A 27,892-nucleotide genomic window follows, 5' to 3' on the forward strand; every position below is an offset into this window, starting at 1 on the left:
CTCCGGCCTTGTTCCTGACTCCGCTGCTCTCCGTGCTCCTGATCCTGGCTTGTCTGACTACCCGCTCTGGTGACTGACCCCTGCTTGATTCCTGGACTTTGCTTTTGTTTATTATTTGTTATTTATTAATAAAGGTGTGTTTGCATCTACTTCTGTCTCTGTCTGGTTCCTGGTCCCTGACAGTGTGTGTGTGTCTGTCAGTGAGTGTGTGTGTTTGACAGTGAGTCAGTGAGTGAGTGTATGTCAGTGAGTGTCTGTGTGTGTTTGACTGTCAGTGAGTGTGTGTCTGAGTATGTGTGTATGTGAGTGTCTGCCTGTGTGTGTGTGTCAGTAAGTGAGTGTATGTCTGTCAGTGAGTGTCTACCTGTGTGTGTCTGTCAGTGAGTGTATGTATGTCAGTGAGTGTATGTATGTCAGTGAGTGTCTGTGTGTGTGTGTCTGTCAGTGAGTGTGTGGGTGTTTGACAGTGAGTCTGTCTGCCAGTGAGTGAGTGTATGTCAGAGAGTGTCTGTGTGTGTCTGTGTCTGTCAGTGAGTGTGTCTGTTAGTGTGTGCGCTCGTCTGTGCTAGTCTTATTATAAATTACATTTTTCAAATGCATTCATTTATCACAGCTATAAATTATGTTTTCAATGTACAATGTATGTATTAGGCAGTATGTGTGTATGGATGTAGGTATTAGGCAGTATATGTATATGGATGCATGTATTAGGCAGTGTGTGTGTATGGATGAATATCTTGGGCCAGGGAAGTTTTAGCCGCGAGGCTAACAAGGCATTTGCCTTGGGTGGCATTTTCCAGGGGGCGGCAAAAAAAGCCGCCCCCAGATGCCCAGGGCAAATGAGTTGTTAGCCTTGCGGCTAACTGACAAGCCGTCTGGGTGGGCGATCTGCTGGGCGGGCGCTGGAGGGCGGCTGGCTAGGGAGCACTTTCTCGAGCTCTCTGCTCAGCTCCCTCGTGCGCCACAGAGTGAGGCTGGGAGGCGGAATATGACATCATATTCCGGCTCCCAGCCTCACTCTGCGGCGCGCGAGGTGGCTGAGCAGACAGCTCAGGGGAAAGTGCTCCCTCGCCAGCCGCCCGACCGACCGCATAGCAGCCCCACTAGACCCCAGGGAGAGGGAGAACCCCCTCCCCCCCGAGCATTCCCAAAGGTAAGGAGGCTGGGGGGGTTAAATTAAAAAAAGTGAGTGTGTGTGTGTGTGTTAGTGTGTGTCTGTTAGTGTGTGTGTGTGTGTGTCTGTTAGTGTCTGTTAGTGTATGTCTGTTATTGTGTGTCTGTTAGTGTGTGTGTGTGTATGTCTGTTAGTGTGTGTATGTCTGTTAGTGTGTGTCTGTTAGTGTGTGTGTGTGTGTGTGTATGTCTGTTAGTGTGTGTGTGTATGTCTGTTAGTGTGTGTCTGTTAGTGTGTGTATGTCTGTTAGTGTGTGTGTATGTATGTTAGTGTGTGTCTGTTAGTGTGTGTCTGTTTGTGTGTGTGTATGTCTGTTAGTGTGTGTGTGTATGTTAGTGTATGTCTGTTAGTGTGTGTCTGTTAGTGTGTATGTCTGTTAGTGTGTCTGCGTATGTCTGTTAGTGTGTGTGTATGTCTGTTAGTGTGTGTCTGTTAGTGTGTGTGTGTGTGTGTGTGTGTCTGTTAGTGTGTGTGTGTGTGTGTGTCTGTTAGTGTGTGTGTGTGTGTGTGTGTGTCTGTATGTCTGTTAGTGTGTGTGTATGTGTGTCTGTTAGTGTGTGTGTTTGTCTGACTGTGTGTGTGTCTGTTAGTGTGAGTGTGTGTGTATCTGCTAGTGAGTGTCTGTTAGTGAGTGTGTCTGTTAGTGTGTGTGTGTTTCTGTTAGCTAGTGTATGCGTATCTGTTAGTGAGTGTGTGTGTATTTAAAAGGCGGGGTGGGGGAAGGGTTGGGTGGGGGTGGCGCGGTCGGGAGGGGTGCGCCTGAGTTTTGTCCTGCCTAGGGCAGCACAAAACCATGATACACCACTGTCGTGGGCAATATGTGTGTATGGGTGTAGGTATTAAGCAGTATGTGTATATGGATGCATGTATTAGGCACTGGCAGTGTGTGTTTATGGATGTAGGTATTAAGCAGTGTGGGTGTATGGATGTGCGCATTAAGCAGTATGTGTGTATTAGGCAGACCTTACTGGAAACCATATGGCAAAATGTAGGCCAAAATAGCTGATGTAGAAGAATTCTCCAATTTGGCTACAGTCGCAGTTTAGCTGTTTTTGCTTAAACATTGCATTTTGGTTTTCAACTCCCTGCAATTCAGAGTTTAGTGAATAAACCTCTGTGAGATTCACCTTTTCACACTTACACTTGTCTTGAAAAATGTCCACCAGTGGACTAAAATGTTGACACTATTTTGGTGTATTAAATTGCACAATAAAAGATTGAAGTTTTATCTATTGAGTCCTGTGAACTTTCCTTGGATTATATATTTTGGCTGAAGTAAGCACCCAGGCAAACATAAGACCATGAGAGCGAGTGCTGGGCCCACGTGGATATATATAATATATGTATATATATCATGTCATACTAAGTGTATCTTTTTTATAAATATATACATATATTAATATAAAAATACACTTAGAATTAAATTACACACATATACATATAATATCTGATTCCTGGGCTACCATACGGTCTCAAAGGCAACATTACCAATCTGGCAAATTTCAATGTGTATAAACTGAAAAACTGAACATGCTATGTTTGGCCCTGTAATGTTTCAAAACACCATAAAACCTGTTCATGGGGCGGTACTATGGTACTCGTGAGGCATTACTGAATACAAATATGTATATTTTATTGCAGTAAAAGCTAACCGTATTATGACATTCACTGTTAAAATGCCACGCAGAACTAAAAAAAGTTTAAAAATCTCAATTTCTCACACTTTTTTAGATTTTATTTATAATAAATTATGTTATTTTTATGAATAGTTGATGTAAAATGAAAGTCATGTTTCTCCTGAAACTTTTTTTATATATAATAAGAGTGGGTGCACTTAATATGAAATAGGTGAATTACGGTTGAACAGACATAAGCGCAAATTCCAGTTTTTGTTTGCATTTTGTTTTGATCACAACTTGTACAATTTCCTCAGTCCTTAAGGGGTTAAACACACATTTCTAGTATTGCTGTAGAGCTGTGTTACACACTGTTACAAACCAACAATATGGAGCTTCCAGAAAATAGGGACACCAGTACAGAAGAGAGAGACAGAGGGATTTGGGCATAAAATAGGGATTGTCCCTCCTAAATAGGGACAGTTGGGAGCTACGTACGTACTTAAACTTCTCTCTCGTGGGTGCCATCAACTGTATTCCGGTCCTTCATCTGCAGTTCCTGATGAATGAGCCTACATCGCTGTTGTATTCTTGCACATACTTCAAGATCACAGGGCCCCCAAAATAACTTATTTCACAATAATGAAGAAGATGCTTTTTTGTCTAGCAACCCCTGCAAACAGGGCCGGCCTTAGGCATTTAGACGCCCTGTGCGAAAAATCTTCACAGCGCCCCCCCCCCCCCCGTCATCCATGTATGCTGTAATGTTGTCTGTGATAGTAGGTGTGATGACAGTGTGTGATATGTATGCTATGTGTGATATTTGTAATGGGTGTATTAACAGTGTGTGATATGCGTGTATTGGTTGTATGTGACACACACACACACACAGAGTCAGACGGCCATACACACACACAGGAAGACATCCACACACACACACAGGCAGACAGTCATACACACACACACACACACACACAAAGGCAGACAGTCTCACACACACAGGCAGACAGTCAGTCATACACACAGACACAGACAGTAATACACACAGACACACAAAGAGGCAGACAGTAATACACACAGACACACAGTCATACACACAGACACACACAGAGGCAGACAGTCATACACACACACACGCAGACAGTCATACACACAGACACACACAGGCAGACAGTCATACACACACACAGACAGTAATACACACAAACACACACACACACAGGCAGACAGTCATACACACAGACACACAGAGGCAGACAGTAATACACACACAGACAGTAATACACACACACACACAGAGGCAGTAATACACACACAGAGGCAGACAGTCATACACACAGACACACAGAGGCAGACAGTCATACACACAGACACACAGAGGCAGACAGTCATACACACAGACACACAGAGGCAGACAGTCATACACACACACACACACACAGAGGCAGACAGTCATACACACAGACACACAGTCATACACACAGACACACACAGAGGCAGACAGTCATACACACACACACACACACAGACAGTCATACACACAGACATGCGCAGACAGTCATACACACAGACACACACAGACAGTAATACACACAAACACACACACACAGGCAGACAGTCATACACACAGACACACAGAGGCAGACAGTAATACACACACAGACAGTAATACACACACACACACACAGAGGCAGTAATACACTTACAGAGGCAGACAGTCATACACACAGACACACAGAGGCAGACAGTCATACACACAGACACACAGAGGCAGACAGTCATACACACACACACACAGAGGCAGACAGTCATACACACAGCCACGGACAGTAATACACACACAGGCAGACAGTAATACACACACACAGGCAGACAGTCATACACACAGACACAGACAGTAATACACACACACAGGCAGACAGTCATACACACAGACACACAGAGGCAGACAGTAATACACACACACAGGCAGACAGTCATACACACAGACACACAGAGGCAGACAGTCATATACACAGACACACAGAGGCAGACAGTCACACACACACACACACACACAGACAGTAATACACACACACACAGGCAGACAGTCATACACACAGACACACATAGGCAGACAGTGATACACACAGACAGTAATACACACAGGCAGAGAGTCATACACACACACAGACAGTAATACACACAGACACACAGAGGCAGACAGTCATATACACACACACAGACAGTAATACACACAGGCGAATGAAGCACAGGTCATGTCAAACTAACTTGATTGCGTTCTACGAAGAAGTAAGTAGAAGTATAGATCAGGGTGTTGCAGTGGATGTGATCTATTTGGATTTTGCCAAGGCATTTGATACAGTTCCACACAAAAGATTAGTGTTCAAACTCAAGGAAATCGGTCTCGATGAAAATGCTTGTTCTTGGGTAGAACATTGGCTTAAAAACAGAATACAAAGAGTTGTCGTTAATGGTAAATTTTCAAGCTGGACAGAGGTGGCAAGTGGTGTCCCTCAGGGGTCTGTTCTGGGACCCCTTCTATTTAACATTTTTATAAATGATCTTGAAGACAGCATTGAAAGTCATGTTTCAGTGTTTGCAGATGACACAAAACTTTGTAAAATAATACAATGTGAGCAAGATATTACTTTGCTGCAGAAGGATTTAGATAGACTGGAGGACTGGGCACTCAAATGGCAGATGAAATTTAATGTTGAAAAATGCAAAGTTATGCACTTCGGCGTAAAGAATACACAAGCAACGTATACCCTTAATGGAAGTGAATTAGGGATAACAACACACGAAAAGGTCTTGGGAATTGTTATAGACAACAAACTATGCAACAATGTGCAATGTCAATCAGCAGTGGCCAAGGCCAGTAAGGTATTGTCATGCATGAAAAAGGGCATTCATTCTCGGGACGAGGATATCATTTTGCCTCTCTATAAATCACTGGTAAGACCACATATTGAATATGCTGTGCAATTTTGGGCACCTGTTCTAAAGAAGGATATCATGGCACTAGAAAAAGTGCAGAGGCGGGCTACAAAATTAATAAAAGGAATGGAACATATCAGCTATGAAGAAAGGTTAACACATTTAAACCTATTTAGTTTAGAAAAACGTCGCCTGAGAGGGGATATGATAACATTATACAAATATATTCGGGGCCAATACAAACCATTGTGTGGAAATCTATTCACAAACCGGACTTTACATAGGACACGAGGCCATGCGTTTAGACTGGAAGAAAGAAGATTTCGTCTAAGGCAAAGGAAAGGGTTTTTTACTGTAAGAACAATCAGGATGTGCAATTCTCTGCCTGAAGAAGTGGTTTTATCAGAGTCCATACAGATGTTCAAACAGCTACTAGATGCATACTTGCAAAGACAGAATATTCAAGGATATAATCTTTCAATGTAGGGTAATAACTGCTTGATTCAAGGATAAATCTGACTGCCATTCTGGGGTCAAGAAGGAATTTTTTGTCCTAGCTTGTTGCAAAATTGTGCTTCAAACTGTTTTTTTTTTTTTTTGGCCTTTGGATCAACAGCAAAAAACAGGTGTGAGGAAGGCTGAACTTGATGGACGCAAGTCTCTTTTCAGCTATCTAACTATGTAACTATGTAACAGGCAGAGAGTCACACTCACATGACAATCACACAGTTACCTGTGGAGTTCATTGTGGAGGCAGTGCAGCTCCTGGTGACTGTTTGGTGGGGAAGCAGGGACTCCTTGCTGCTTCCCCTGCAGCAGTTTTCCGGCGCTTTTAGCTCCGCCCCCGCCGCACGTAAGCTCCGCCCCGCTGCACACCCCTAAGGCCGGCCCTGCCTGCAAATGAAATGACACAGCTCTGCCTTTTTTCAACTTTTGTTAACCTTAGAATAGGCATGCATATCACATTAGGGTGCCTTCTCTGAAATGGTGTGTTATTTTTTTAATTTCATACAAGGTCATTATTTATTAAAGGAACACTCCAAGCACCATAACCACTACAGCAGGTGTGCCCTGGCATCCTCCCAGAGAAAGTAGTCAAATAGTTTAAGATTGATTTGACAACTTACGTGGGTGCCATGGGGTGCTCGCAGTCGCCTCACCTGGTGCCAGGAGCTCCTGCATGGAGTTTCTGTTATCTCCTTCGAGCTAAGCCTTGCCATACAGGGCCATTTCATTAGCTGAGTGCATCAGGTGAAAAATGCAAATAATATGCATACCTTTGTCCCCATATCATCTCTATTTATTTGTAGATGTTTACTTTGCTACCCCATTTGTATGTGTCTCTCTCGTAAATCCACATATCTGATTGTGTATTTAAGTTTCACCGCCTCTCATTACCCTTCAGCTACTAGCTCTGTCTGCTCCCATGCTCTCATTAACAAGTACCAACACGTGGATGCTGGGCTTGGTTCAGGGAGAGAGTGGGAACACAGTATAAGAGCTGCCACTCCTGCTTACACATAATACCTGTATGCTAAAAAAGACAGATGTCCATCAAGTTCAGCTTTCCTCACATCTTTTTTTGCTGTTGATCCAAAAGAAGGTAAAAACCCCAGTTTGAAGCACTTCCAATTTTGCAACAAACTAGGGGGAAAAGAATCATTCTTCACCCCAGAATGGCAGTCAGATATCTCCTTGGATTAAGAGGCTATTACCCTACAGTTGAAAAATTATTTCATTGAATATTATGTTTTTGCAAATATACATCTCATCTAGTTGCTTATATATATATATAACCACTATATGATATAACCACTTGTTCAGGCAGAGATTTCCACATCCTTATTGTTCTTACAGTAAAAAAAAACTTTACTTTGCATTAGACTAAATCTTCTTTCTTCCAGTCTAAATGTCTACCTTGTGTAGTCCTGTTTGTGGATAGATTTCCACACAATGGTTGTATTGACCCTGGATATATTTGTATAATGTTATCATATCCCCTTTGAGGTGATATAGAAAATTTATGATGGATAAATCATCTAAGAGAGATAACCAGAGGCTCCTAATTAGATATACGAGCGCTCAGGGCCGGCCTTAGGCCTTTAGGTGCCCTGTGTGAAAAATCTTCACAGCGCCCCCCTGTCATCCATGTATGATGTAATGTTTGTGTTGTCTGAGAATGTGATAGTAGGTGTGATGACTGTGTGTGGTATGTATGCAGTGTGTTATTAAGTGGGTGTATTAACAGTGTGTGATATGCGTGTATTGGTTGTATGTGATATCTGTGCTGGGTTTATTGGCTGTGTGTGAATGCAGGTGTATATTTTTGCAGAGTTATGTGCACACAGTCAGATGCACACGGTTATACATATACACTGTCAAATCCACCACATGCACACAGTCGCAGGCAGATAGTCACATACACAGGTACAGGCAGAATCACACAGGTACAGGCAGACACATACACAGTTAAAGGTAGATAAACACACTCACACACAATTACAGGCAGACAGCCACACACACACACACACAGGCAGCCACACATACAGTTTTACACACACACACTTATATGCAGACAGCCACACACACACACACACACACACACACACAGGCAGCCACACATACAGTTTTATACACACACACACACACTTACAGGCAGACAGCCACACACACACACACACACACACCCAGAGTCAGACAGACATACACACACAGGAAGACATCCACACACACAGAGGCAGGCAGTCACACACACAAGCAGACAGCCAAACAAACACACACAGGCAGACAGTCACACACACACACACACAGGCAGACAGTCACGCACACACAGGCAGACAGTCACACACACAGAGACACGCAGGCAGTCACGCACACACACAGACACACACACAGGAAGACAGTCACGCACACACAGGCAGATGGTCACACAGGCAGTCATACACACACAGGAAGTCATACACACACACACACACACAGGCACACACACACACAGAGTCAGACAGCCATACACACACAGGAAGACATCCACACACACACAGGCAGGCATTCACACACACAGGCAGACAGCCAAACAAACACACACAGGCAGACAGTCACACACACACACATACACACACACACACACACAGGCAGACAGTCACACACACACACACACACAGGCAGACAGTCATGCACACACAGGCAGACAGTCATGCACACACAGGCAGACAGTCACACACACAGACACACACACACACAGGTAGTCATACACACACACAGACACACAGGCAGACAGTCATACACACAGACAGACAGACACACACACACACACACACACACACACACAGGCAGTCATACACACACATAAACAGGCAGTCATACACACACACACACACACAGGCAGACATTCATACACACAGACACATACACACACACACACACACACAGGCAGTCATACACACAGACACACACAGGCAGTCATACACACACACACAGGCAGTCATACACACAGACAGTCATACACACACAGGCAGACAGTCATACACACAGACACACACAGGCAGTCATGCACACACAGGCAGACAGTCACACACACACACACACACACACACACACACACACACACACACACAGGCAGACAGTCATACACACAGACACACACAGGCAGTCATACACACACACAGGCAAACAGTCATACACACAGGCACACACAGGCAGACAGTCACACACACACAGGCAGTCATACACACAGACACACACAGGCAGTCATACACACACACACAGGCAGTCATACACACAGACAGTCATACACACACAGGCAGACAGTCATACACACAGACACACACAGGCAGTCATGCACACACAGGCAGACAGTCACACACACACCCACACACACACACACACACACACACAGGCAGACAGTCATACACACAGACACACACAGGCAGTCATACACACACACAGACAGGCAGTCACACACACACACACACACACACACACACAGGCAGACAGTCACACATACAGTCAGACAGTCACACACACAGACACACACACACACACAGGCAGACAGTCATACACACAGACACACACACAGGCGGTCACACACACACAGACACACAGGCAGTCATACACACACACACACAGGCAGACAGTCACACACACAGGCAGACAGTCACACACGCAGACAGTCATACACACAGACACACACAGGCAGACAGTCATACACACAGACACACACAGGCAGACAGTCATACACACAGACACACACAGGCAGACAGTCACACTCACACTGACAATCACACAGTGCAGATCCTGGAGACTGTTTGGTGGGGGAGCAGGGACACCTTCCTGCTACACCTGCAGCAGTTGTCTGGTGCTTTTAGCTCCTCCCCCATCACAGGGAAGCTCCGCCCCCGCCGCAATTTCTGGCCGGCCAAGTGTGAGCTGTGTTGGCTGTCAGGGCGCCCCCTGCTCCATGGCGCCGTGTCCAGCCGCACAGCTCGCACACCCCTAAGGCCGGCCCTGCGAGCGCTCGGGAGAATTGATACTAAAACCACAGACACTTCATTGTAGTTCAAAATCATCTTCTCAAACTTTAATGGGAGAGCATGTGTCAAAAAACAAGCAACAATGACTTATTTGAAAGTCTTATCAACAAGGTTAAAGCAAGCGTCATGTTTCAGGAGAAAGAAGAAACATGTGCAGAAAATGCTGACACAGTGAAGAATTTAGCTTTTAACCCCTGCAGACGTGGAAGGACTTAACTAAGGCAAAGGCTTTAACCCGTTATGTACCTTTTATCTATGTCAGAGGCGACGTTTTCTAAATTAAAGAGGTTTAAATTTGTTAACCTTTCTTCATAGCTAAAATGTTCTATTCCTTTTATTCATTTTGTAGCCTGTCTCTGCACTTTTTCTAGTGCCATAATATCCTTCTTTAGAACAGGTGCCCAAAATTGCACAGCATATTCAAGATGTGGTCTTACCAATGATGTATAAAGAGGCAAAATGATATTCTCATCCCGAAAATTAATTCCCCTATTTATACAAGACAATACCATACTGGCCTTGGCCACTGCTGATTGACATTGCACATTGTTGCCTAGTTTGTTGTCTATGACAATTCCCAAGTCCATCTCGTGTGTTGTTATCCCTAATTCACTACCATTTAATGTATAAGTTGCTTGTTCATTAATGAAAGCAGGTGAAATAAACAGCAACCAGAATCAGCAGCTGCAAAAGCCACAGATCCCTCATAGGAATGAGAAAGCACAGGTCAAGATATTTTGATCTCCCTGCTGGCTCTTGCAGCAGCTGAGTCACACTCGAAGTCTAGCTAGTGATCCAGCTGCACACCTAGAATACTTAGTGCACATGCCATTGAGTATAAATAGTGGAGGTTGGTCGATAAGGACGGGGTTGGGCAGTGACCCCCCAAAGTTGCAATGAGAAATATATTGTTCGCCATGATTTGATTCGCAGAGTACTCTCACCTCTTTTTTGATGGCTGGGGATGCTGTGGAGGCTGAGCATTCATGCCAAGATTGAATTGATTGCCAAGATTGAGGTGTGTTACACATAGCCATGTGTAACAGCAAAAGTCGCAGTTAGACTTTACCATAAAAACCGACAGCGCACTGTAGTGGTTATGGTGCGTGGAGTGCCCTGGTTCCCCACCCAATGTAAATAGTCAAAACATTTGCTAACGTTTTGACAACTGACATCTGCTGGGCACAAGTCACCTCCTCAATAAAAGATCAAAGCTCTCTGAATTAAGCAAAGTTTGACGGTGAAGGGCATACCTCTGTGGCTGAAAGCAATCAGCTGACCTGAATGTCCGGGTTTTGCTTAGGTGAGCTAACAAAGGTTCCTAGCAGGAGTTTCCAGATCACTGTTGGAAGTGACTGGTACCTGTTACAAATGGTTTGATTACTCACATTAAGGGCGCCAGAACACTCCTGGTACTAAAGCCACTCTATGCACTGTAGTGGTAATGGTGATTGGAGTGTTCCTTTAAATCCACTTGCACTGTGTTAAACACAAGGCATTTTCCCTGTGCAAGATTTCTTCAGCAGAGCTTCTGGCATGGGCTAGCCTGTAAGGGCATCAAACGGACACTTTGGGATACATGAATGTAATTTGGGGAAATACTGAAAGGAATGACAGATTGGAATGCCCATAGACTTTAACAAGGCAGTGGAATGCCCATAGAGAATAATGGAAGTAAAAGGAATGCCCATAGAGAATAATGGAAACAAACTATTTCAATTAGAGACAAAACTATTAGACATATGAAATAAATCTTTTGCCACAATACTCTCCAGATTCAGTGTCAATTTTTGAAATTGAGATTAAGTGGGATTATCATTGTTTTCTATAGAATGACAATGGTGAATGACTAAAGAGAATGCCCATAGAGTTTAATATGAGGCAACACATACACAAACTCATTTGCAGGTAAATCTGTGTTATGTAGCAAATGTATCTTTACCACATGTGTTCCCCAAGTACAGCAGTAGATTGTAAAATGAAAAGTAACTGGGATTATAGCTCTTTTCTATGGAATGACAGGTAAATGATACAATGGAATGCCCATAGAGTATAATGGGAAGTAATATGTGACTTGGAATCTGAACCATGAAACATATCAAGTAAATCCTTTGCGGCAGGCCCGGACTGGCCATCGGGCACACCGGGCAAATGCCCGGTGGGCCGCGATGGCCGTGGGGCCGAGGCCGGCAGGGGAGATCACAGGATCTCCCCTGCCATCCTGTGCAGGGCCAGCACTACCCGAGCGCCGGCCCTGCTCTGTGTCTCCATGGGCCGGTGGGGAGATCAAAGATCTCCCTCACCGGCCCAGAGACCCTGTTACATGCGGCTGCCGGCTGGGGTGTGAGGGAGGGAGGAGAGGACCGGCGGAGCTCTAGCCAGCAGCTCCGCCGGATCCTCTCGCGAGGTCTGAGCGTTGCCGCGGTTACCGCGGCAACGCTCAGATCTCGCAAGAGTGAACTCTAGCCTGCAGGGGCTAGAGTTCACTCTCACCACTGGACCACCAGGGAAGGCAGCATGGTCCCCCTCCCAGGCAGAACGGCTCCCCACACCCAGGCAGACCGCCCCAGGCTAAAGGTAAGGTAGGAGGGAGGGGGATATAACTTTTTTTTTTTTTACTTATTAATAAAAAAACATATTTAAATGTAAATAAAAAAATCACACTAACAGCCCCCTCACACAAACACACATCACCCCCAGACACACACAGAACCCCCAGACACACACAGCACCCCAGACACACACAGCACCCCCAGACACACACAGCACCCCCAGACACACACTGCACCCCCAGACACACACTGCACCCCCAGACACACACTGCACCCCCAGACACACACAGCACCCCCAGACACACACAGCACCCCAGACACACACAGCACCCCCAGACACACACAGCACCCCCAGACACACACAGCACACACGGCACCCAGACACACACACACAGACACGCACCCAGACACACACACACAGCACCCAGACACACACACACACAGCACCCAGACACACACACACACAGCACCCAGACACACACACACACACAGCACCCAGACACACACACACACAGCACCCAGACACACACACACACAGCACCCAGACACACACACACACACAGCACCCCCAGACACACACACACACACAGCACCCCCAGACACACACACAGCACCCCCAGACACACACACATCACCCCCAGACACACACACAGCACCCCCAGACACACACACAGCACCCCCACACACACACACAGCACCCCCAGACACACACAGCACCCCCAGACACACACACAGCACCCAGACACACACACACAGCACCCAGACACACACAGCACCCAGACACACACAGCACTCCCAGACACACACAGCACCCTCAGACAGACAGCACCCAGACACACACACAGCACCCCCAGACACACACACAGCACCCCCAGACAGACAGCACAATCGCTCACACACACACACACACACACATATATTTTCTTTGTCTGTTAACTCACTGAGGGTTATTTTTTATATATATATATATATATATATATATATATATATATATATATAAAATAACCCTCAGTGAGATAACAGACAAAGAAAATTAGAAACCTAGAATATGACGGCAGATAAAAACACCCTCACACACAGCACCCCTCTTACATACACACACACTGCGCCCCTCACACATACAATACGTCCAAATATATATATATTTATATATATACACACACTACAGCACCCCACACACTGCACCACTACACACATTACGCTCCAGATACACGCTAGATCCCTTACCCTATATGCACTCTTAATCCTCTATACACACACACACTCTCGGTCCTTGACACACTAGATCTCCTACACACACACACACACACTGCACCACCTACACACGCACTATATTTCTTGTCAGCAAACACATACAACATTCTCTAAACACACCCTCTCTACAACCCCTACACACACTACGTCACCTATACACACACACTACAGCCTGTATGCACACACTCGCTACATCCCCTATAACACTATGCCCCCTATACACACACTCTCTACAGCCCCTAGTCACACATATTACACCACAAACACAAATTAAATTGACCTATTTACACAATACCACACCACGCTCTACACACACGCAATCCCACAAGCAGGCTCCAAACGCATGCACCATACACTTTCCTGGCCCTTTTGTCCTCTGGTATCCCACTTGTGGAGACACCAGAGACAATTTAAAAGCAAACACAGCGCAAGCATGTTATTAAATTTGCTTGCGCTGCGCAGAGCAAATACAGGGCCTTTTTCTAATGCCAGAGCTCTTCAGCGGGGCTCTGCGCATTGAACCAACTTGCTCACTTTGAGAGGGGGCGTGCTTGTCATTAGTGATGACAAAACACACCCTCTCTGGCCCCGCCCCCTTCTTAGGGGGCCGCTCTGATTGAAAAATGCCCGGGCCTAATTTTTTTCCCAGTCCGGCCCTGCTTTGCGGGCATACTCTACGAGTTCAGTGGCAATTTTTGAAATTGAGATTAAGTGGGATTATCATTGTTTTCTATAGAATGACAATGGTGAATGACTAAAGAGAATGCCCATAGAGTTTAATGGGAGGCAACACATAAACTAATTTGTAGGTAAATCTGTGTTATGAAGGAAATTCATCTATACCACAGGTGTTCCCCAAGTACAGCAGTAGATTGTAAAATTAAAAGTAACTGGGATTATAGCTCTTTTCTATGGAATGACAGGTAAATGATACAATGGAATGCCCATAGTATAATGGGAAGTAATATGAGACTTGGAATCTGAACCGTGAAACATATCAAGTAAATCTTTTGCAGGCATACTCTCCAGGTTCAGTGTAAATTTTTGAAATTGCCCGAGCCCCACGTATAGCGATGGAACTGCCGCCGGTGCAGTTGCACCGGGGCCCGCATGCCCGATGGGCCCTATATCTTCAGGGGCACTGTCAGCACTGTGACCGTGTAATAGCGCGACAGGCACCCTTGAAAAAAAATAATGCAGCCGCAACGCAAGTGCTGCTCGGAGGAAGTGACGGCCGGTCACTTCCTCCCAGCTCACTCTGCGCAGCAGGAGAGCCAGCATGGAGGCCTTGAAGAAGGAGAGCCACGCCGACTCCCATGAGCCCCAGTCACCCTCCTGCAAAGAAACTGTAAGAAACAGGAGGGTGGCTGACAAATGAGCTGTCTGTGTCAGTGTGTATGTCTGTCAGTATGTGTATATATGTAGGTCTGTCAGTATGTATATATGTATGTATGAGTTTCAATGTATATCTGTATGAATGTATGTCTGTGTGTATGTATGGATGTCAGTGTCTGTATGCATGCATGTCAGTATGTATATATGTATGTATACCAGTACCAATGTATGTCTGTATGTCATTATGAATGTATGTCTGTGTGTATGTATGGATATCAGTGTCTGTATATATGTCTGTCAGTATGTATGTATGCCAGTGTCAATGTATGCCAGTATGAATGTATGTCTGTATGTCCTTATGTGTGTGTGTGTCTGTATGTATGTTAGTATGTGTCTGTCTGTCAATATGTATGCCTGTTTGTCTGTATATGTGTGTATGTCTCAGTATGTGTGTGTCAGTATGTATGCCTATATGCGTGTATGTCTCTTTCAGTATCAGTGTTTTTGTGTCCGTGTGTTTGTGTCTGTGTGTGTGTGTATTCCTGTGGGCTTGGATGCGGGCTCCCAGGGGCCCAGACACGGAGCTAAGTTAGGTGCCTTAAAATTTCTGATGGCGGCCCTGTATACAACCTAGAAATTTTTACTTGGGGTGCCTTGGGGAAACAGTTTTACACACACATACTTACATGCAGACAGTCACACACACATGCAGCCACACACACACATGCAGCCACACACACACAGGCAGACAGCCACACACATACACAGGCAGACAGTCACACACACACACAGGCAGACAGTCACACACACAAACACACACAGGCAGACAGCCACGCATACACAGGCAGACAGCCACACACACACAGGCAGACAGCCACACACACACAAACACACACAGGCAGACAGACACACACACACAGACAGTCACACACAGACAGTCACACACATACACAGGCAGACAGCCACACACACACATACAGGCAGACAGCCACACACACACACACACATACAGGCAGACAGCCACACACACACACAGTCACACACAGACAGCCACACACACACAGGCAGACAGTCTCACACACACACACACACACAGGCAGATGGCCATACACACACAGGAAGACATCCACACACACAGGAGAGCAGTTACGCACACAGGCAGACAGTCACACACAGGCAGACAGTCACACACACACAGGCAGACAGTCACACACACACACTGGCAGACAGACACAAACACACACACACACACACACGCAGGAGGCAATACACACACAGAGGCAGGCGGCCATACACACAGGCAGACAGCTACACAAACACACAGAGGCAGACAGCCACACACACACACAGGCAGACAGACACACACACACACAGGCAGACAATCACACACACAAACTCTGGCAGTCAGATTTAGTTTAAATAGACGAACGGCAACCATTTGTGCAAACCGTCAATGTTAAAGTGCTGTTCGATTTCTCGAATGGTGTTCGACTCCAGTCGAAGCGTCTAAGTCTGGAGAAGGTAAAGTTCAGCGGTGTTCGTGCCGTCGCATATCCGATTTGAGTTCCATGAACTCGACAACCAAACACCGCTGAACGCATTTGACTGAATTAAAATGGCCGCCGCAACGTGTTCGTATGTCGAATGGCGGCTATTTGGACTACTTCGGGACTTCAGCTGCATCCAAAGTGCCACTTCAAAAGTGCAGAACTGTACCAGTACCATTTAAAGGGGCAGAAACCGTGCTCCAAAATACATAAGGGACAAATAGAGTTTTTAAAGGGCAATACACCCCAGGGGCCATAGTCACAGGGCAAGAGGCTGTCAAGAAGGCCTCTCCAAAAGCCAATGAAAAAGGGTAGTTCGTTACAGGGGGTTATGGGTTAAAGTAGAGTATGGGGGCTGTAGTGGGGACTAAAGGACTGTAGTAGGGTGTAGGGTCTGTAGTAGGGGGTCAGGGGCTGTAGTAGGGTGTGTGGGCTGCAATTAAGGGTTAGGGGCTTTAGTAGGCTAAATGCTGTAGTCTAAGTTGTCTAAGGAGGGATGCTATGTTTAACTTGCTATGTCTTTCAGATTTCCTTACAAAAGAGTTGATATACACTATACTCTATGGGCATTCCATTGCATCATTCACCTGTGATTCCATAGAAAAGAGCTATAATCCCGGTTACTTTTAATGTTACAATCTGCTGCTGTACTTGTCGAACCCCTGTGGCAAAGGTTAATTTGCTATGTAACACAGATTTCCCTGCAAATGTGTTTATATTCTACTTCCCATTATACTATATGGGCATTCTCTTTATTCATTCACCATTGTCATTCTATAGAAAACAATGATAATCCCACTTAATCTCAATTTCAAAAATTGACACTGAATCTGGAGAGTATTGTGGCAAAAGATTTATTTCATATGTCTAATAGTTTTGTCTCTAATTGAAATATTTTGTTTCCATTATTCTCTATGGGCCTTCCTTTTACTTCCATTATTCTCTATGGGCATTCCACTGCCTTGTTAAAGTCTATGGGCATTCCAATCTGTCATTCCTTTTAGTATGTCCCTGTAATTTGTGATGAAATAACAGCTCCTCATGTCTGCTTTTCCACCTAACTATTACAATGCTTCCCCTTTCAATGCCTGGGCTGGACTTTAGTCCTAGTCCAGCCATAATTAGAGGAGTCAAATTTTAGGGGTAGAGTACAGTCTAGAATTGGAGAATTGGATAGGTAGTGGGCGATATATAGATACGAGTCTCTTACATACATCCCATATGCTATGTTTAAAGAACTAGAAACTGCAGCCACCTTTATTTAGTCAGGAATCAGATGAACTCTGACTTCCTCTAACACTCTACATTCTTCCCTGTTGTGATAAGAAATGGTTTGTTGTGCATGACGTCTGCGATGTTTTGGAATGTCTAATGAATTAACGTTCGAAAATGAAAGTGCAATATAATCACCGTATCTCTTGCACTCAAGGTGACATTTAACATTGTCTGACATTATTTTCAATATAATGTTAGTCTGATTTAATTAAGCACAAATGCTATTTTGGAAACAGCGTCGTCTGAGTGTTTTTATAGCTCGTTATAAATAAATCTGTCTATTGGCCTGCATGTTATTATACAAATAACGAGAACAAATGAAAGAGCATATTGCATCATCATTCATTTTAACAGCATCCAACAGGATTTTATTCTCTGCTGGCTGGGAGCCACTAGCTGATTCCTGTCTGCTTCGCTCTCAGAGGACTCTTGGGTCACCTCGCTTTCCGTAGTCGCTTTGCTGACGTGTGTGTGAGTGGAGAAAGCTGAAGTTCCTCTAACACCAGCTATGTCTGCAGACTGGGAAGAAATCAGACGGCTGGCAGCTGACTTCCAGCGAGCCCAGCTCAGTGACACTGTGCAGAGGTAGGTTGCCCGGCCATATTGCCGGATACCAGCTGGCAGTAATGAGTGGGTGTCTGGACTGGCAGCATTATAAGCTGGGCCTTGACAGATGGCACCTACAAACATGCACTCACTCAACAGCCAGACAATGCTGCCTTGATTTACATTGAAAATAATAATAAAAAAAAAATGTAAAACCAGTTTCTCCTGCATCTCCTATCTATACACCTGCTGCCAGGCATAGGGATTGCAGTTATCACCAGTCTTTCCCTGCCTCTATAAATAATTTCTCCTTATAGCTACTCTGTCCCTCTGTGCCTCCCCCTTTGAAAAATAGTATTTCATAAAGATACAATCTTTATGAAATCCTTTACCTGTGCTGGAATATCACTGAAATTTAAAAGCAGCCAGAATATATTATAAAACAAAGTAGGGATTACTTTGTTTGTATAAATTTTTCTTCTGTTTAAAAGGTTACTCCAGCCATAATGACCACTTCTGCTTTTTGAAGTGGTCATGGTGGTTGGAGCCAGTATGTGCATCATGCTGTCGACAGATGTAGTCAGATTCTTCCCTTGCAGGCAGAGGGTCTGGAAGGGGTAGTTTGATCTGCCTACTCTTGCTCCCTCCTTGTAGTTCCTTCCTGCTCTCTCCACCTAACTCTGTTATAAAGAGAGTTTTTGTTTGAATGAATATATATTTTTAAATTGTGTCCAGCCATGCCTGTCCACACCTCTCTTTCACCTCACTGTCGCAGATCGTGCGCATGTGCTCCAGGACGGTGAGAATGGTCCAATCAATGCTTCTGTTTGAAAAGCATTTGATTGGCCGCACAAGGGAGCCTGTGATGTCGGGACAGGGCATGGATAGGAGCGTCGGGAACCTCGCCTGGCATTGGATTGCAGGTAACTTTTAACGTTAAAGGACCACTATAGGCACCCAGACCACTTCAGCTCAATGAAGTGGTCTGGGTGCCATGTCCCCCTAGTTTTAACCCTGCAGCTGAGATGCTATGTTTACACTGCAGGGTTAATCCAGCCTCTAGTGGCTGTCTCCCTGACAGCCACTAGAGGCTGCTTCCGCGATTTACACGGAATAAATCACACTTATTTCACGCTGGACGTCCTCGTGGAGTCCAGTGTCAAATAAGATCCCCCATAGGAAAGCATTGAGTAATGCTTTCCTATAGGCAGGTTTGAATGCGCGTCCACCTCTGGCCGCACATGCGCATTCGGCTCCACTCGGGAGCTGACGTTGGCCAGGGGAGGAGAGGTCACCAGCGCCAAGGTAGCCGAGAGCTGGACTAAGGTAAGTGGCTGAAGGGGTTTTAACCCCCTTAAGCGCTGAGGGAGGGGGGCACTCCAAGAGCCTATAGTGCCAGGAAAACTTTGTCACTACTGATGTCTTGGAGGAAAAAGCATTGTTTATGGACGCTCTTGCAGGATACTTCATAGACATAAGTGTTGTGCTCTCAGGGGATCCCATGGAAAAAGATGATGGCGACCACTAGGGACAGCTTCAGGTAAACAGCAAGTGTTGATATCACCATTGTGTGTCTTGCAGAATAAGCAAAGACCAGAAGATGACGGAGCCGCTTTAAAGGGCAACAATAGTGCTAGGAAAACAAAGTTGTTTTTTTCCTAGCACTATATTAACCTATAATGCCCCCCTCCCTTGCACTGGAAGAGTTAAAAATGAGTATGTCACTTATCACAGTAATCGTTCCCTCACAATCCCCCACTTACTAATGAGCACTGGAAAGTGATTGGTGTGGAGCTGCAAAGCCAATGGAGCTGCAAACCACAGGCTCCCAGACAAGGCTGCTTTACCTTTTGCCATGGCTGTCCTCCTATCAGCTTATATGTGGGGGAGGAGACGTCATTGGGTTCAGTAACAGCATTCCGATCTTGCTGCAGAGCTTCCCTCCAAGACCTAGTACTCACCCCCGCCTTCTAAGAAACAAGTCTTTCTCACTGGTGGCCGGTAAATTAAATAAATCTGTTATATTAAATTTGTCAACAGATGTGAGATGCCTACAATCACACATTTAATAAACTTGGCACACAATCACTGACACAAGGCAGACCTAAAAATAGATGTAAAATATGTAAGAGGATTTACCAGTATCCTTTATTAACTTTCATTATGTTTGTAGCATGAATGTACACAAACCCTAGACAAATGCATGTTTTATGCCTGCTTAACCCCTTAAGGACACATGACGTGTGTGACACGTCATGATTCCCTTTTATTCCAGAAGTTTGGTCCTTAAGGGGTTAAAGGAACACTATAGCGTTAGAAATACAAACCTTTTTTCCTTACCCCACTTCCTCTGACTCCCTCCCCATAGGAAAGCATTGAATCAAATCCCAAAATTGCCTCTAGTGGTTGTCTGGTAGACAGCCACTAGAGGCTGTCTTTGTGCTGAAATGTAAACATTGCAGTTTCTTTAACCCCTTAAGGACGCTGGACGGTTCAGGACCGTCATCGGCATTTTTCCATTGCCGACCGACGACGGTCCTGAACCGTCTTAAATTTAATATGTACTTACCCGATCGCCGTCGTTCCCCCGGCGGCGATCGGCGGTGCTCCCGTTGTGGGGAGACTGCCTGCAGCCCAGACAGTCTCCCCATGGCGGATTAGGACCCCTGTGGCCATGTGATCGCCCAACAGGGCGACCACATGGTCACAATAGGTGTCCATGTGTCTGCCTGCAGGGGGACTGCAACTGTAAAATCAGAAAAATAAATAAAGTTAAAGTGAATTAAAAAAAATTATTATTAAATATGTGTATATATATATGATATATAGACATATATTATACCTATATAATATATGTCTATATATCATATATATAATGTCATGCTAAGTGTATTTTTATATTAATATGTACATATATTAATATAAAAATACACTTATAATTAAATTACACACATATATATAATATATATAACTATATATATTGTGTATATATATATATTATTATAAAATACAAATAATAAGTAAATTAAATTAAACATGTAAAAATAATAATAAAAATGTTAAAAAAATTATATATCTATACGAAATTGTATTCTAACTGTATTTTGATATTAATATATTTATATCAAAATACACTTAGAATGAAATTGTATATATATCTATGTATATATAAATAAATAAAAAGAATACGAACTATTCATATGTCCATATACAAAATTACATAAATAATTATATAAATATACACGTAGACTTCAAATATATAAATATGCATATATATTTAAATTCTACGTGCATATTTATGTAATATTTTTACATAATCAAGTTATTTTATTGATTGCAATTTAAGGGACCTGCCTGCCAACCCAGGTCGAAAGTCCAGAGAATTTAATTTGCTATCACTGTATTTTACCCTGTAACGTTCTACGACACCCTAAAACCTGTACATGGGGGGTACTGTTTTACTCGGGAGACTTTGCTGAACACAAATATTAGTGATTCAAAACAGTAAAACATATCACAGCGATGATATTGTCAGTGAAAGTGACTATTTTTGCATTTTTCACACACAAACAGCACTTTTACTGATGATATAATTGTTGTGATACATTTTCCAGTTTTGAAACACTAATATTTGTGTTCAGCAAAGTCTCCTGAGTATAACAGTACCCCCCATGTACAGGTTTTATAGCGTTTTTGAAAGTTACAGGGTCAAATATATGGGTCAAATATTTTTACATTGAAAATGGCCAGGTTGGTTACGTTGCCTTTGAGAGCGTAAGGTAGCCCAGGAATGAGAATTACCCCCATGATGGCATACCATTTGCAAAAGAAGACAACCCAAGGTATTGCAAATGGGGTATGTCCAGTCTTTTTTTTAGTAACCACTTAGTCACAAACACTGGCCAAAATTAGCGTTCAATTTAGTTTTTACTTTTTTCACACACAAACAAATATGAACGCTAACTTTGGCCAGTGTTTGCGACTAAGTGGCTACTAAAAAAGTCTGGACATACCCCATATTGAATACCCTGGGTTGTCTAATTTAAAAAAAATATGTACCTGTGGGGTGTTATTCAGCGATTTATGACAGATAATAGTGTTACAATGTCACTATTGATACATTTTAAAAATGTATGTTTTGAAACTGCAATATCCTACTTGTACTTATAGCCCTATAACATGCAAAAAAATAGCAAAAAGCATGTAAACACTGGGTATTTTTAAACTCAGGACAAAATTTTGAATCTATTTAGCAGTTTTTTTCATTCGCTTTTGTAGATGAGTAAAAGATTTTTCACATAAAAGTCAAAAAACATGTATTTTTTTCAATTTTTCATCATATTTATTCATTTTTAAAAAATTAAATTACATGAGATTATATAAATAATGGTATGTAAAGAAAGCCCCTTTTGTCCTGAAAAAAACAATATATAATTTGTATAGGAACAGTAAATGAGAGAGCGGAAAATTACAGCTAAACACAAACACCACAAAAGTGTAAAAAGATGCCTGGTCGCAAATGTACAACATCGCAAAAACAGTCCGGTCCTTAAGGGGTTAAAACTGCAATTTTTTATTGCATTGCAGGACTAAGGGCAATAGGGACACTGTACCCAGACCACTTCAATGAGATAACGTCATCTGGGTGCCTATAGTGTGTCCCTTTACAGACATATGCAATTGTACAAGTTCTGAACCAAAACAAAATCTGAGCTATATATCTGTCAACCATAATTTACCTCTTCCATATTAAGTGTACCCACACCTATTATATATTTCGCTTAGGTGAAATAGGGCTTTCATTTCACATTAAACATTATATATTAAACCTTATTTAATATAAATAAAATCTAAAAAGGTGTAAGAAATTAACTTTGAATGTCATAATACTGTTGGCTTTTACTGCAAATATATATATATATATAATACATTATATTGTTGTGTCCCATTAATGTAATACAGCAATGCTCCCCATGTACAGGTTTCATGGTGTTTTGGAAAGTTACAGGGTTAATTATAGGACTTGCTTATATCCGTTTTTATACATATATATGTTCTATTCTCCCTCGCTGATGTATTTATTCATGTTACTACAACCTTGCCACAAGTATAACCTTGCCATTGATTACAACTATAAATATATTTCTCTTCGTTGAAAAGAAATGTTACGGAATATCTGTTCTTTTTAGCTAAAGCAGTCTTTGGGCTTGGATCGCCTCTGAAATGAATCTGTTTTTTTTTACTGGAAATAGTACTGCCAATTGAAAATCGTTATGTAACAAATCCTAACGTTTATGAACTATCTCTTTAATTTACCTAAAGCGACACTTCCCTCCCTCTTGAAAAATTAGCATTTCATAAAGATCGAATCTTATAATAATAATAATTTTGACAGTGTTGCAATTTCACGCAAAGGAAAGGTCCAGGTAAGTAGAACTCTGTTACATTTCCCCCGGACGCCCAACAGCAACGTCACCGTCGGCGGTCTTTGCAAGTTCTGCAAAGTGCCCAGGTCTTGACTGTGCAGTTTTAATATGCATATTAAAATCAGACATCAATGCTACACTTTGGTGCCTTCGCCAGTCTGTTTTTTTTTTTTTTTAATAATCATTCTTTATTTATCGGATTTTTGTGTATTTAAATAAACATATCAATATTCGGGGGAGGGGGTACAGAAAAGAAAAGGGGGGAAGGGTTGGGGTGGGGGTATAACATTTGCATCTGTTCAGATTTGTACCATCGCAGGGTACGCATAAAAATATTATAAAGCTAGCAATGGTATACAGTGGTGTATCGGCATTGATTGGTAGTCAGGAATCCATGCGTTCTTTCTCGCTCGTTTGGGAGCCAGTAATTGTGTATACCTGTATCGTCGTGGTGGGGGGTTACCTTTAGGTTAAGGGGGGGGTGGGGGTCTGGTCGGGTCGTGAGTCCAGCCGGGGTTAGAGTGCCTAGTCCCGTCGGGGACGTTGTTTGGTTCCTATCTGTCGTATCCGTCGGGGGTGATTCGTTTAAGGTTGCGTCATTGAGCTTGCATGGTTGATCACTCAGTTGGTAGTGAGTGGTGAGGGCGTTGGGGACTCGTGCTGAGGGTAGTCCTGCTGTAGATCCTGGTGTCGTGTCTGTCCATCTCTTGTCGTTTGTGAAAGGCTGTGCGTGGTCTCTATAGTGCCCTATCTGTAGGGTCACAGTAATGGTCTGCTCTCGTCGGGTTCGGTAATGTGTGTGTTGGTGGGGTGGTCGTCCGTGCGTCTTTCTGATTCGTGGGTGTGCTGTGTGTCTGTTTGTGTTGTGTTAGGGGTTGTCATGATGGTGGGATTAGGTAGGTGGGTAGATATCCCTGCAGGTGGTCTTATATGGGTGAGTTGGGGTATAGGAAGGGGTTACAGCCTGTGGACCGCCCGGGGCGCCGGGCTTCCCCGCCCGAGCCCTGGGAGGGCCGAGAGTGTGTAGTGTGGAGTATGAGTTTTGTGGTGAGCCAATGTTGTGATGAAGTGTTGGCGGTTCAGTCTTTAATTATGATGTTGATCGTGTCCCTGTCTGTGTGTGCGAGTCACCAGGGGATGGTCGTGTCCCCCTCCAGCCATGGGTCCCATATTTTGTGGAACTGTTTAGGGGTGTCTTGGATTTGTGCCGTCAATTTGTCCATTTGCGAGCACTCTACTATTTTTCGTGTGATCATGTCTTGTGGTGGGATACGGGGCGTGGACTAGAGTTCCGTAATGGATCTGCGGATGGCCAGTGCGATTCGGGCTATTAGTTTGTTTTCTGATCTTGTGAATGGTTCAATGGGTTTGGATAGCAACAGGGCCCAAGGGTCCACAGGGCACGGTTTGTGTAACAGTTTGGTGATTAATTGGGTGGCGCTTTGCCACAGCGGGCGGAGTTTCGGGCACGTCCACCAGCAGTGTAGGAATGTCCCCGTCTCCCCGCATTGTTTCCAGCATGTGTTAGTTGGCGTCTGGTGCATGGAGGCTAGGCGTTTTGGTGTGAGGTACCACCGAAACAGCATTTTATATGCTTGTTCTGAGTGGGTTACGCATATGGACACTGAGGCTATTGCCTCCCAGATGTCGGGCCAGTCCGTCGATTCAGTTGGTGGGCCTAGGTCTCTCTCCCATGCTAAAATATATGGGAGGGAGCGTTGTGTGGGGTGGTTGGCGATGGTCATGTATAGGTCTGATATTTGGCCTTTTCTGTTTGGGCGGGTTGTGCATTCACGTTCGAATTTGGTGAGCGGGGCCGTCCCCGCTTGCTTGATACTCGGTGTAGCCGCGAAGCTTCGCAGTTGGATATACCTGAAATGGTCAAATGTTGTTAGGGAAGAGGATTCTGGGATGTCCGCGAATTGGATGGTTTCGGTGCCCTGATAGAGATGTCCTATTCTGGATATATCTCTTTGCTCAAAGTTGGCAAAGTGTTTGGGGGTGAGACCTGGGGGAAACAGTTTGTTCCTCCAGATGGGGGTCATCGGGGATAGGAAAGAGGAGAGGACATATTTGTCCCTCGTCTTGTCCCACAGGTCTAGTGCATGGTTAATCGCGGGAGCCGTCGGCGGTGGTAGGGGTCTATGAGGTCTGGGTGTCCACATGTATAGGGACGGGTGGTCGCGTCCAAAGATCAGGTGTTCCAGGTCCACCCATCTTTTCTTTCCAGGCGGGAGATGCCATTGCTGGATCCGGGCTAAGTGTGCTGCCGTATGGTAGTGTAAGAAGTTCGGTAGGCCCAGGCCTCCCGTTTTCTTTGGCACGTATAGTGTGCTCCTTCGCACCCTTGGTCTACGTCCGTTCCATATGAACGTGTCAATAGCTGATTGGAGGGCTTTGAAGTCCGGTCTATGTAGCAGGATGGGTAGGGTTTGGAAGAGGTAGAGGAACCTAGGGAGGAGATTCATTTTAATGGAGGTCACGCGCCCTAACCACGATATCCCCAGGGGTCTCCATTTGATGAGGTCCTCATGTGCTTTAAGGAGTATGGGGGTGTAGTTCTTGGCATATAGGGAGGAGACGTCAGCTGGCAATTGGATTCCGAGGTAGGAAATAGCCAGGCGGCAGATCCTAAGTGGGAATGTTTGGCGTATCCTTTCTAGGCTCGCAGAGTCTAACTGCACGGGAAGGAGTTCAGATTTGTTTAGATTGAGCTTGTAGCCCGAGATGTCGGAGTATTCCTGTACGATGCCTAGAAAGGGCCCTAGGGAGTGTTCCGGGTTGGTCAGAGTCAGGAGAATGTCGTCGGCATACGCCGAGATCTTGAATGTCTCCCCCCTTACAGTGATCCCCTCCACCTCCCCGCTGGCTCGCACCGCCTGGAGTAAGGGTTCCAGGGAGAGGGCAAACAGCAGGGGTGACAAAGGGCATCCCTGGCGCGTGCCGTTGGTGATGGGAAAGCGCGGGGGCGGTATGTGGGGTAGTAGGAGTGCCCCTTGAGGGTCGTGGTATACCGCCTGCAAGAATGAGGTGAATTCCGGTGGTAGTCCTATGTGCGTTAGGGTGTGGTGTAAAAAAGCCCATGTTAGGCGGTCAAAGGCCTTTTCGGCGTCGAGTGATATTACTGCGGTCGGGATCTGTCTATGGTTAGCGAGCCATATAAGGTCCACTGCTCGTCGGGTGTTGTCCGCGGCCTGTCTGTGGGGGATAAATCCCACCTGATCTGGGTGGATTAGGGATCCTAGGTGCGGGTTCAGTCTATTTGCCATGACCTTAGTCATGAGTTTAAGGTCTACGTTAAGTAGAGATATCGGCCTATAGTGAGAGGGCTCTAGGTGGTCCTTACCGGGTTTGGGCAGGAGGCAGATGTTCGCGCTAGTCATGTCCGGTGGGAGGGTTTCTCCCCTAAGTGTAGCGTTAAATACCCTGCACAGGTGGGGTAGCAGTAGTGGGCTAAATTCTTTATAATATAAGGCAGAGTAGCCATCTGGGCCCGGGCTCTTGTTGGGTTTGAAGGAGCCAAGGGCTGACGCCATCTCTTCCACCGTCACGTCTTGCCCCATTGAGGTCTTTGCCTCCTGGGTCATCGCGGGCAGGGACGCGTTGTTCAGGAATTTATCTATACGGGCGTGTAAGGAGTCTAGGTTGTTCTGGGAATGTCGGGAGTGGTTATAGAGGTCAGTGTAGTATTCTTGGAA

General features: G+C 44.6%; 2 protein-coding genes across 2 annotated transcripts in view; both read left to right on the forward strand.

Moving 5' to 3' along the window:
• The window catches only part of FHL5 (four and a half LIM domains 5), a 172,522-nt gene that overhangs the window by 21,614 nt on the left and 123,016 nt on the right, over positions 1–27,892 (forward strand). The window lies entirely within an intron of this gene.
• UFL1 (UFM1 specific ligase 1) overlaps positions 18,667–27,892 on the forward strand; it is a 54,256-nt gene continuing 45,030 nt past the window's right edge. Inside the window, exon 1 of the mRNA XM_063443582.1 lies at positions 18,667–18,807. Coding sequence (XP_063299652.1) covers positions 18,731–18,807 — 77 coding nt within the window. The 5' untranslated portion in view covers positions 18,667–18,730. The remainder of the gene's footprint in view (positions 18,808–27,892) is intronic.

This window comes from Pelobates fuscus, chromosome 2 (assembly GCF_036172605.1).
Source record: "Pelobates fuscus isolate aPelFus1 chromosome 2, aPelFus1.pri, whole genome shotgun sequence".
Taxonomy (NCBI): domain Eukaryota; kingdom Metazoa; phylum Chordata; class Amphibia; order Anura; family Pelobatidae; genus Pelobates; species Pelobates fuscus.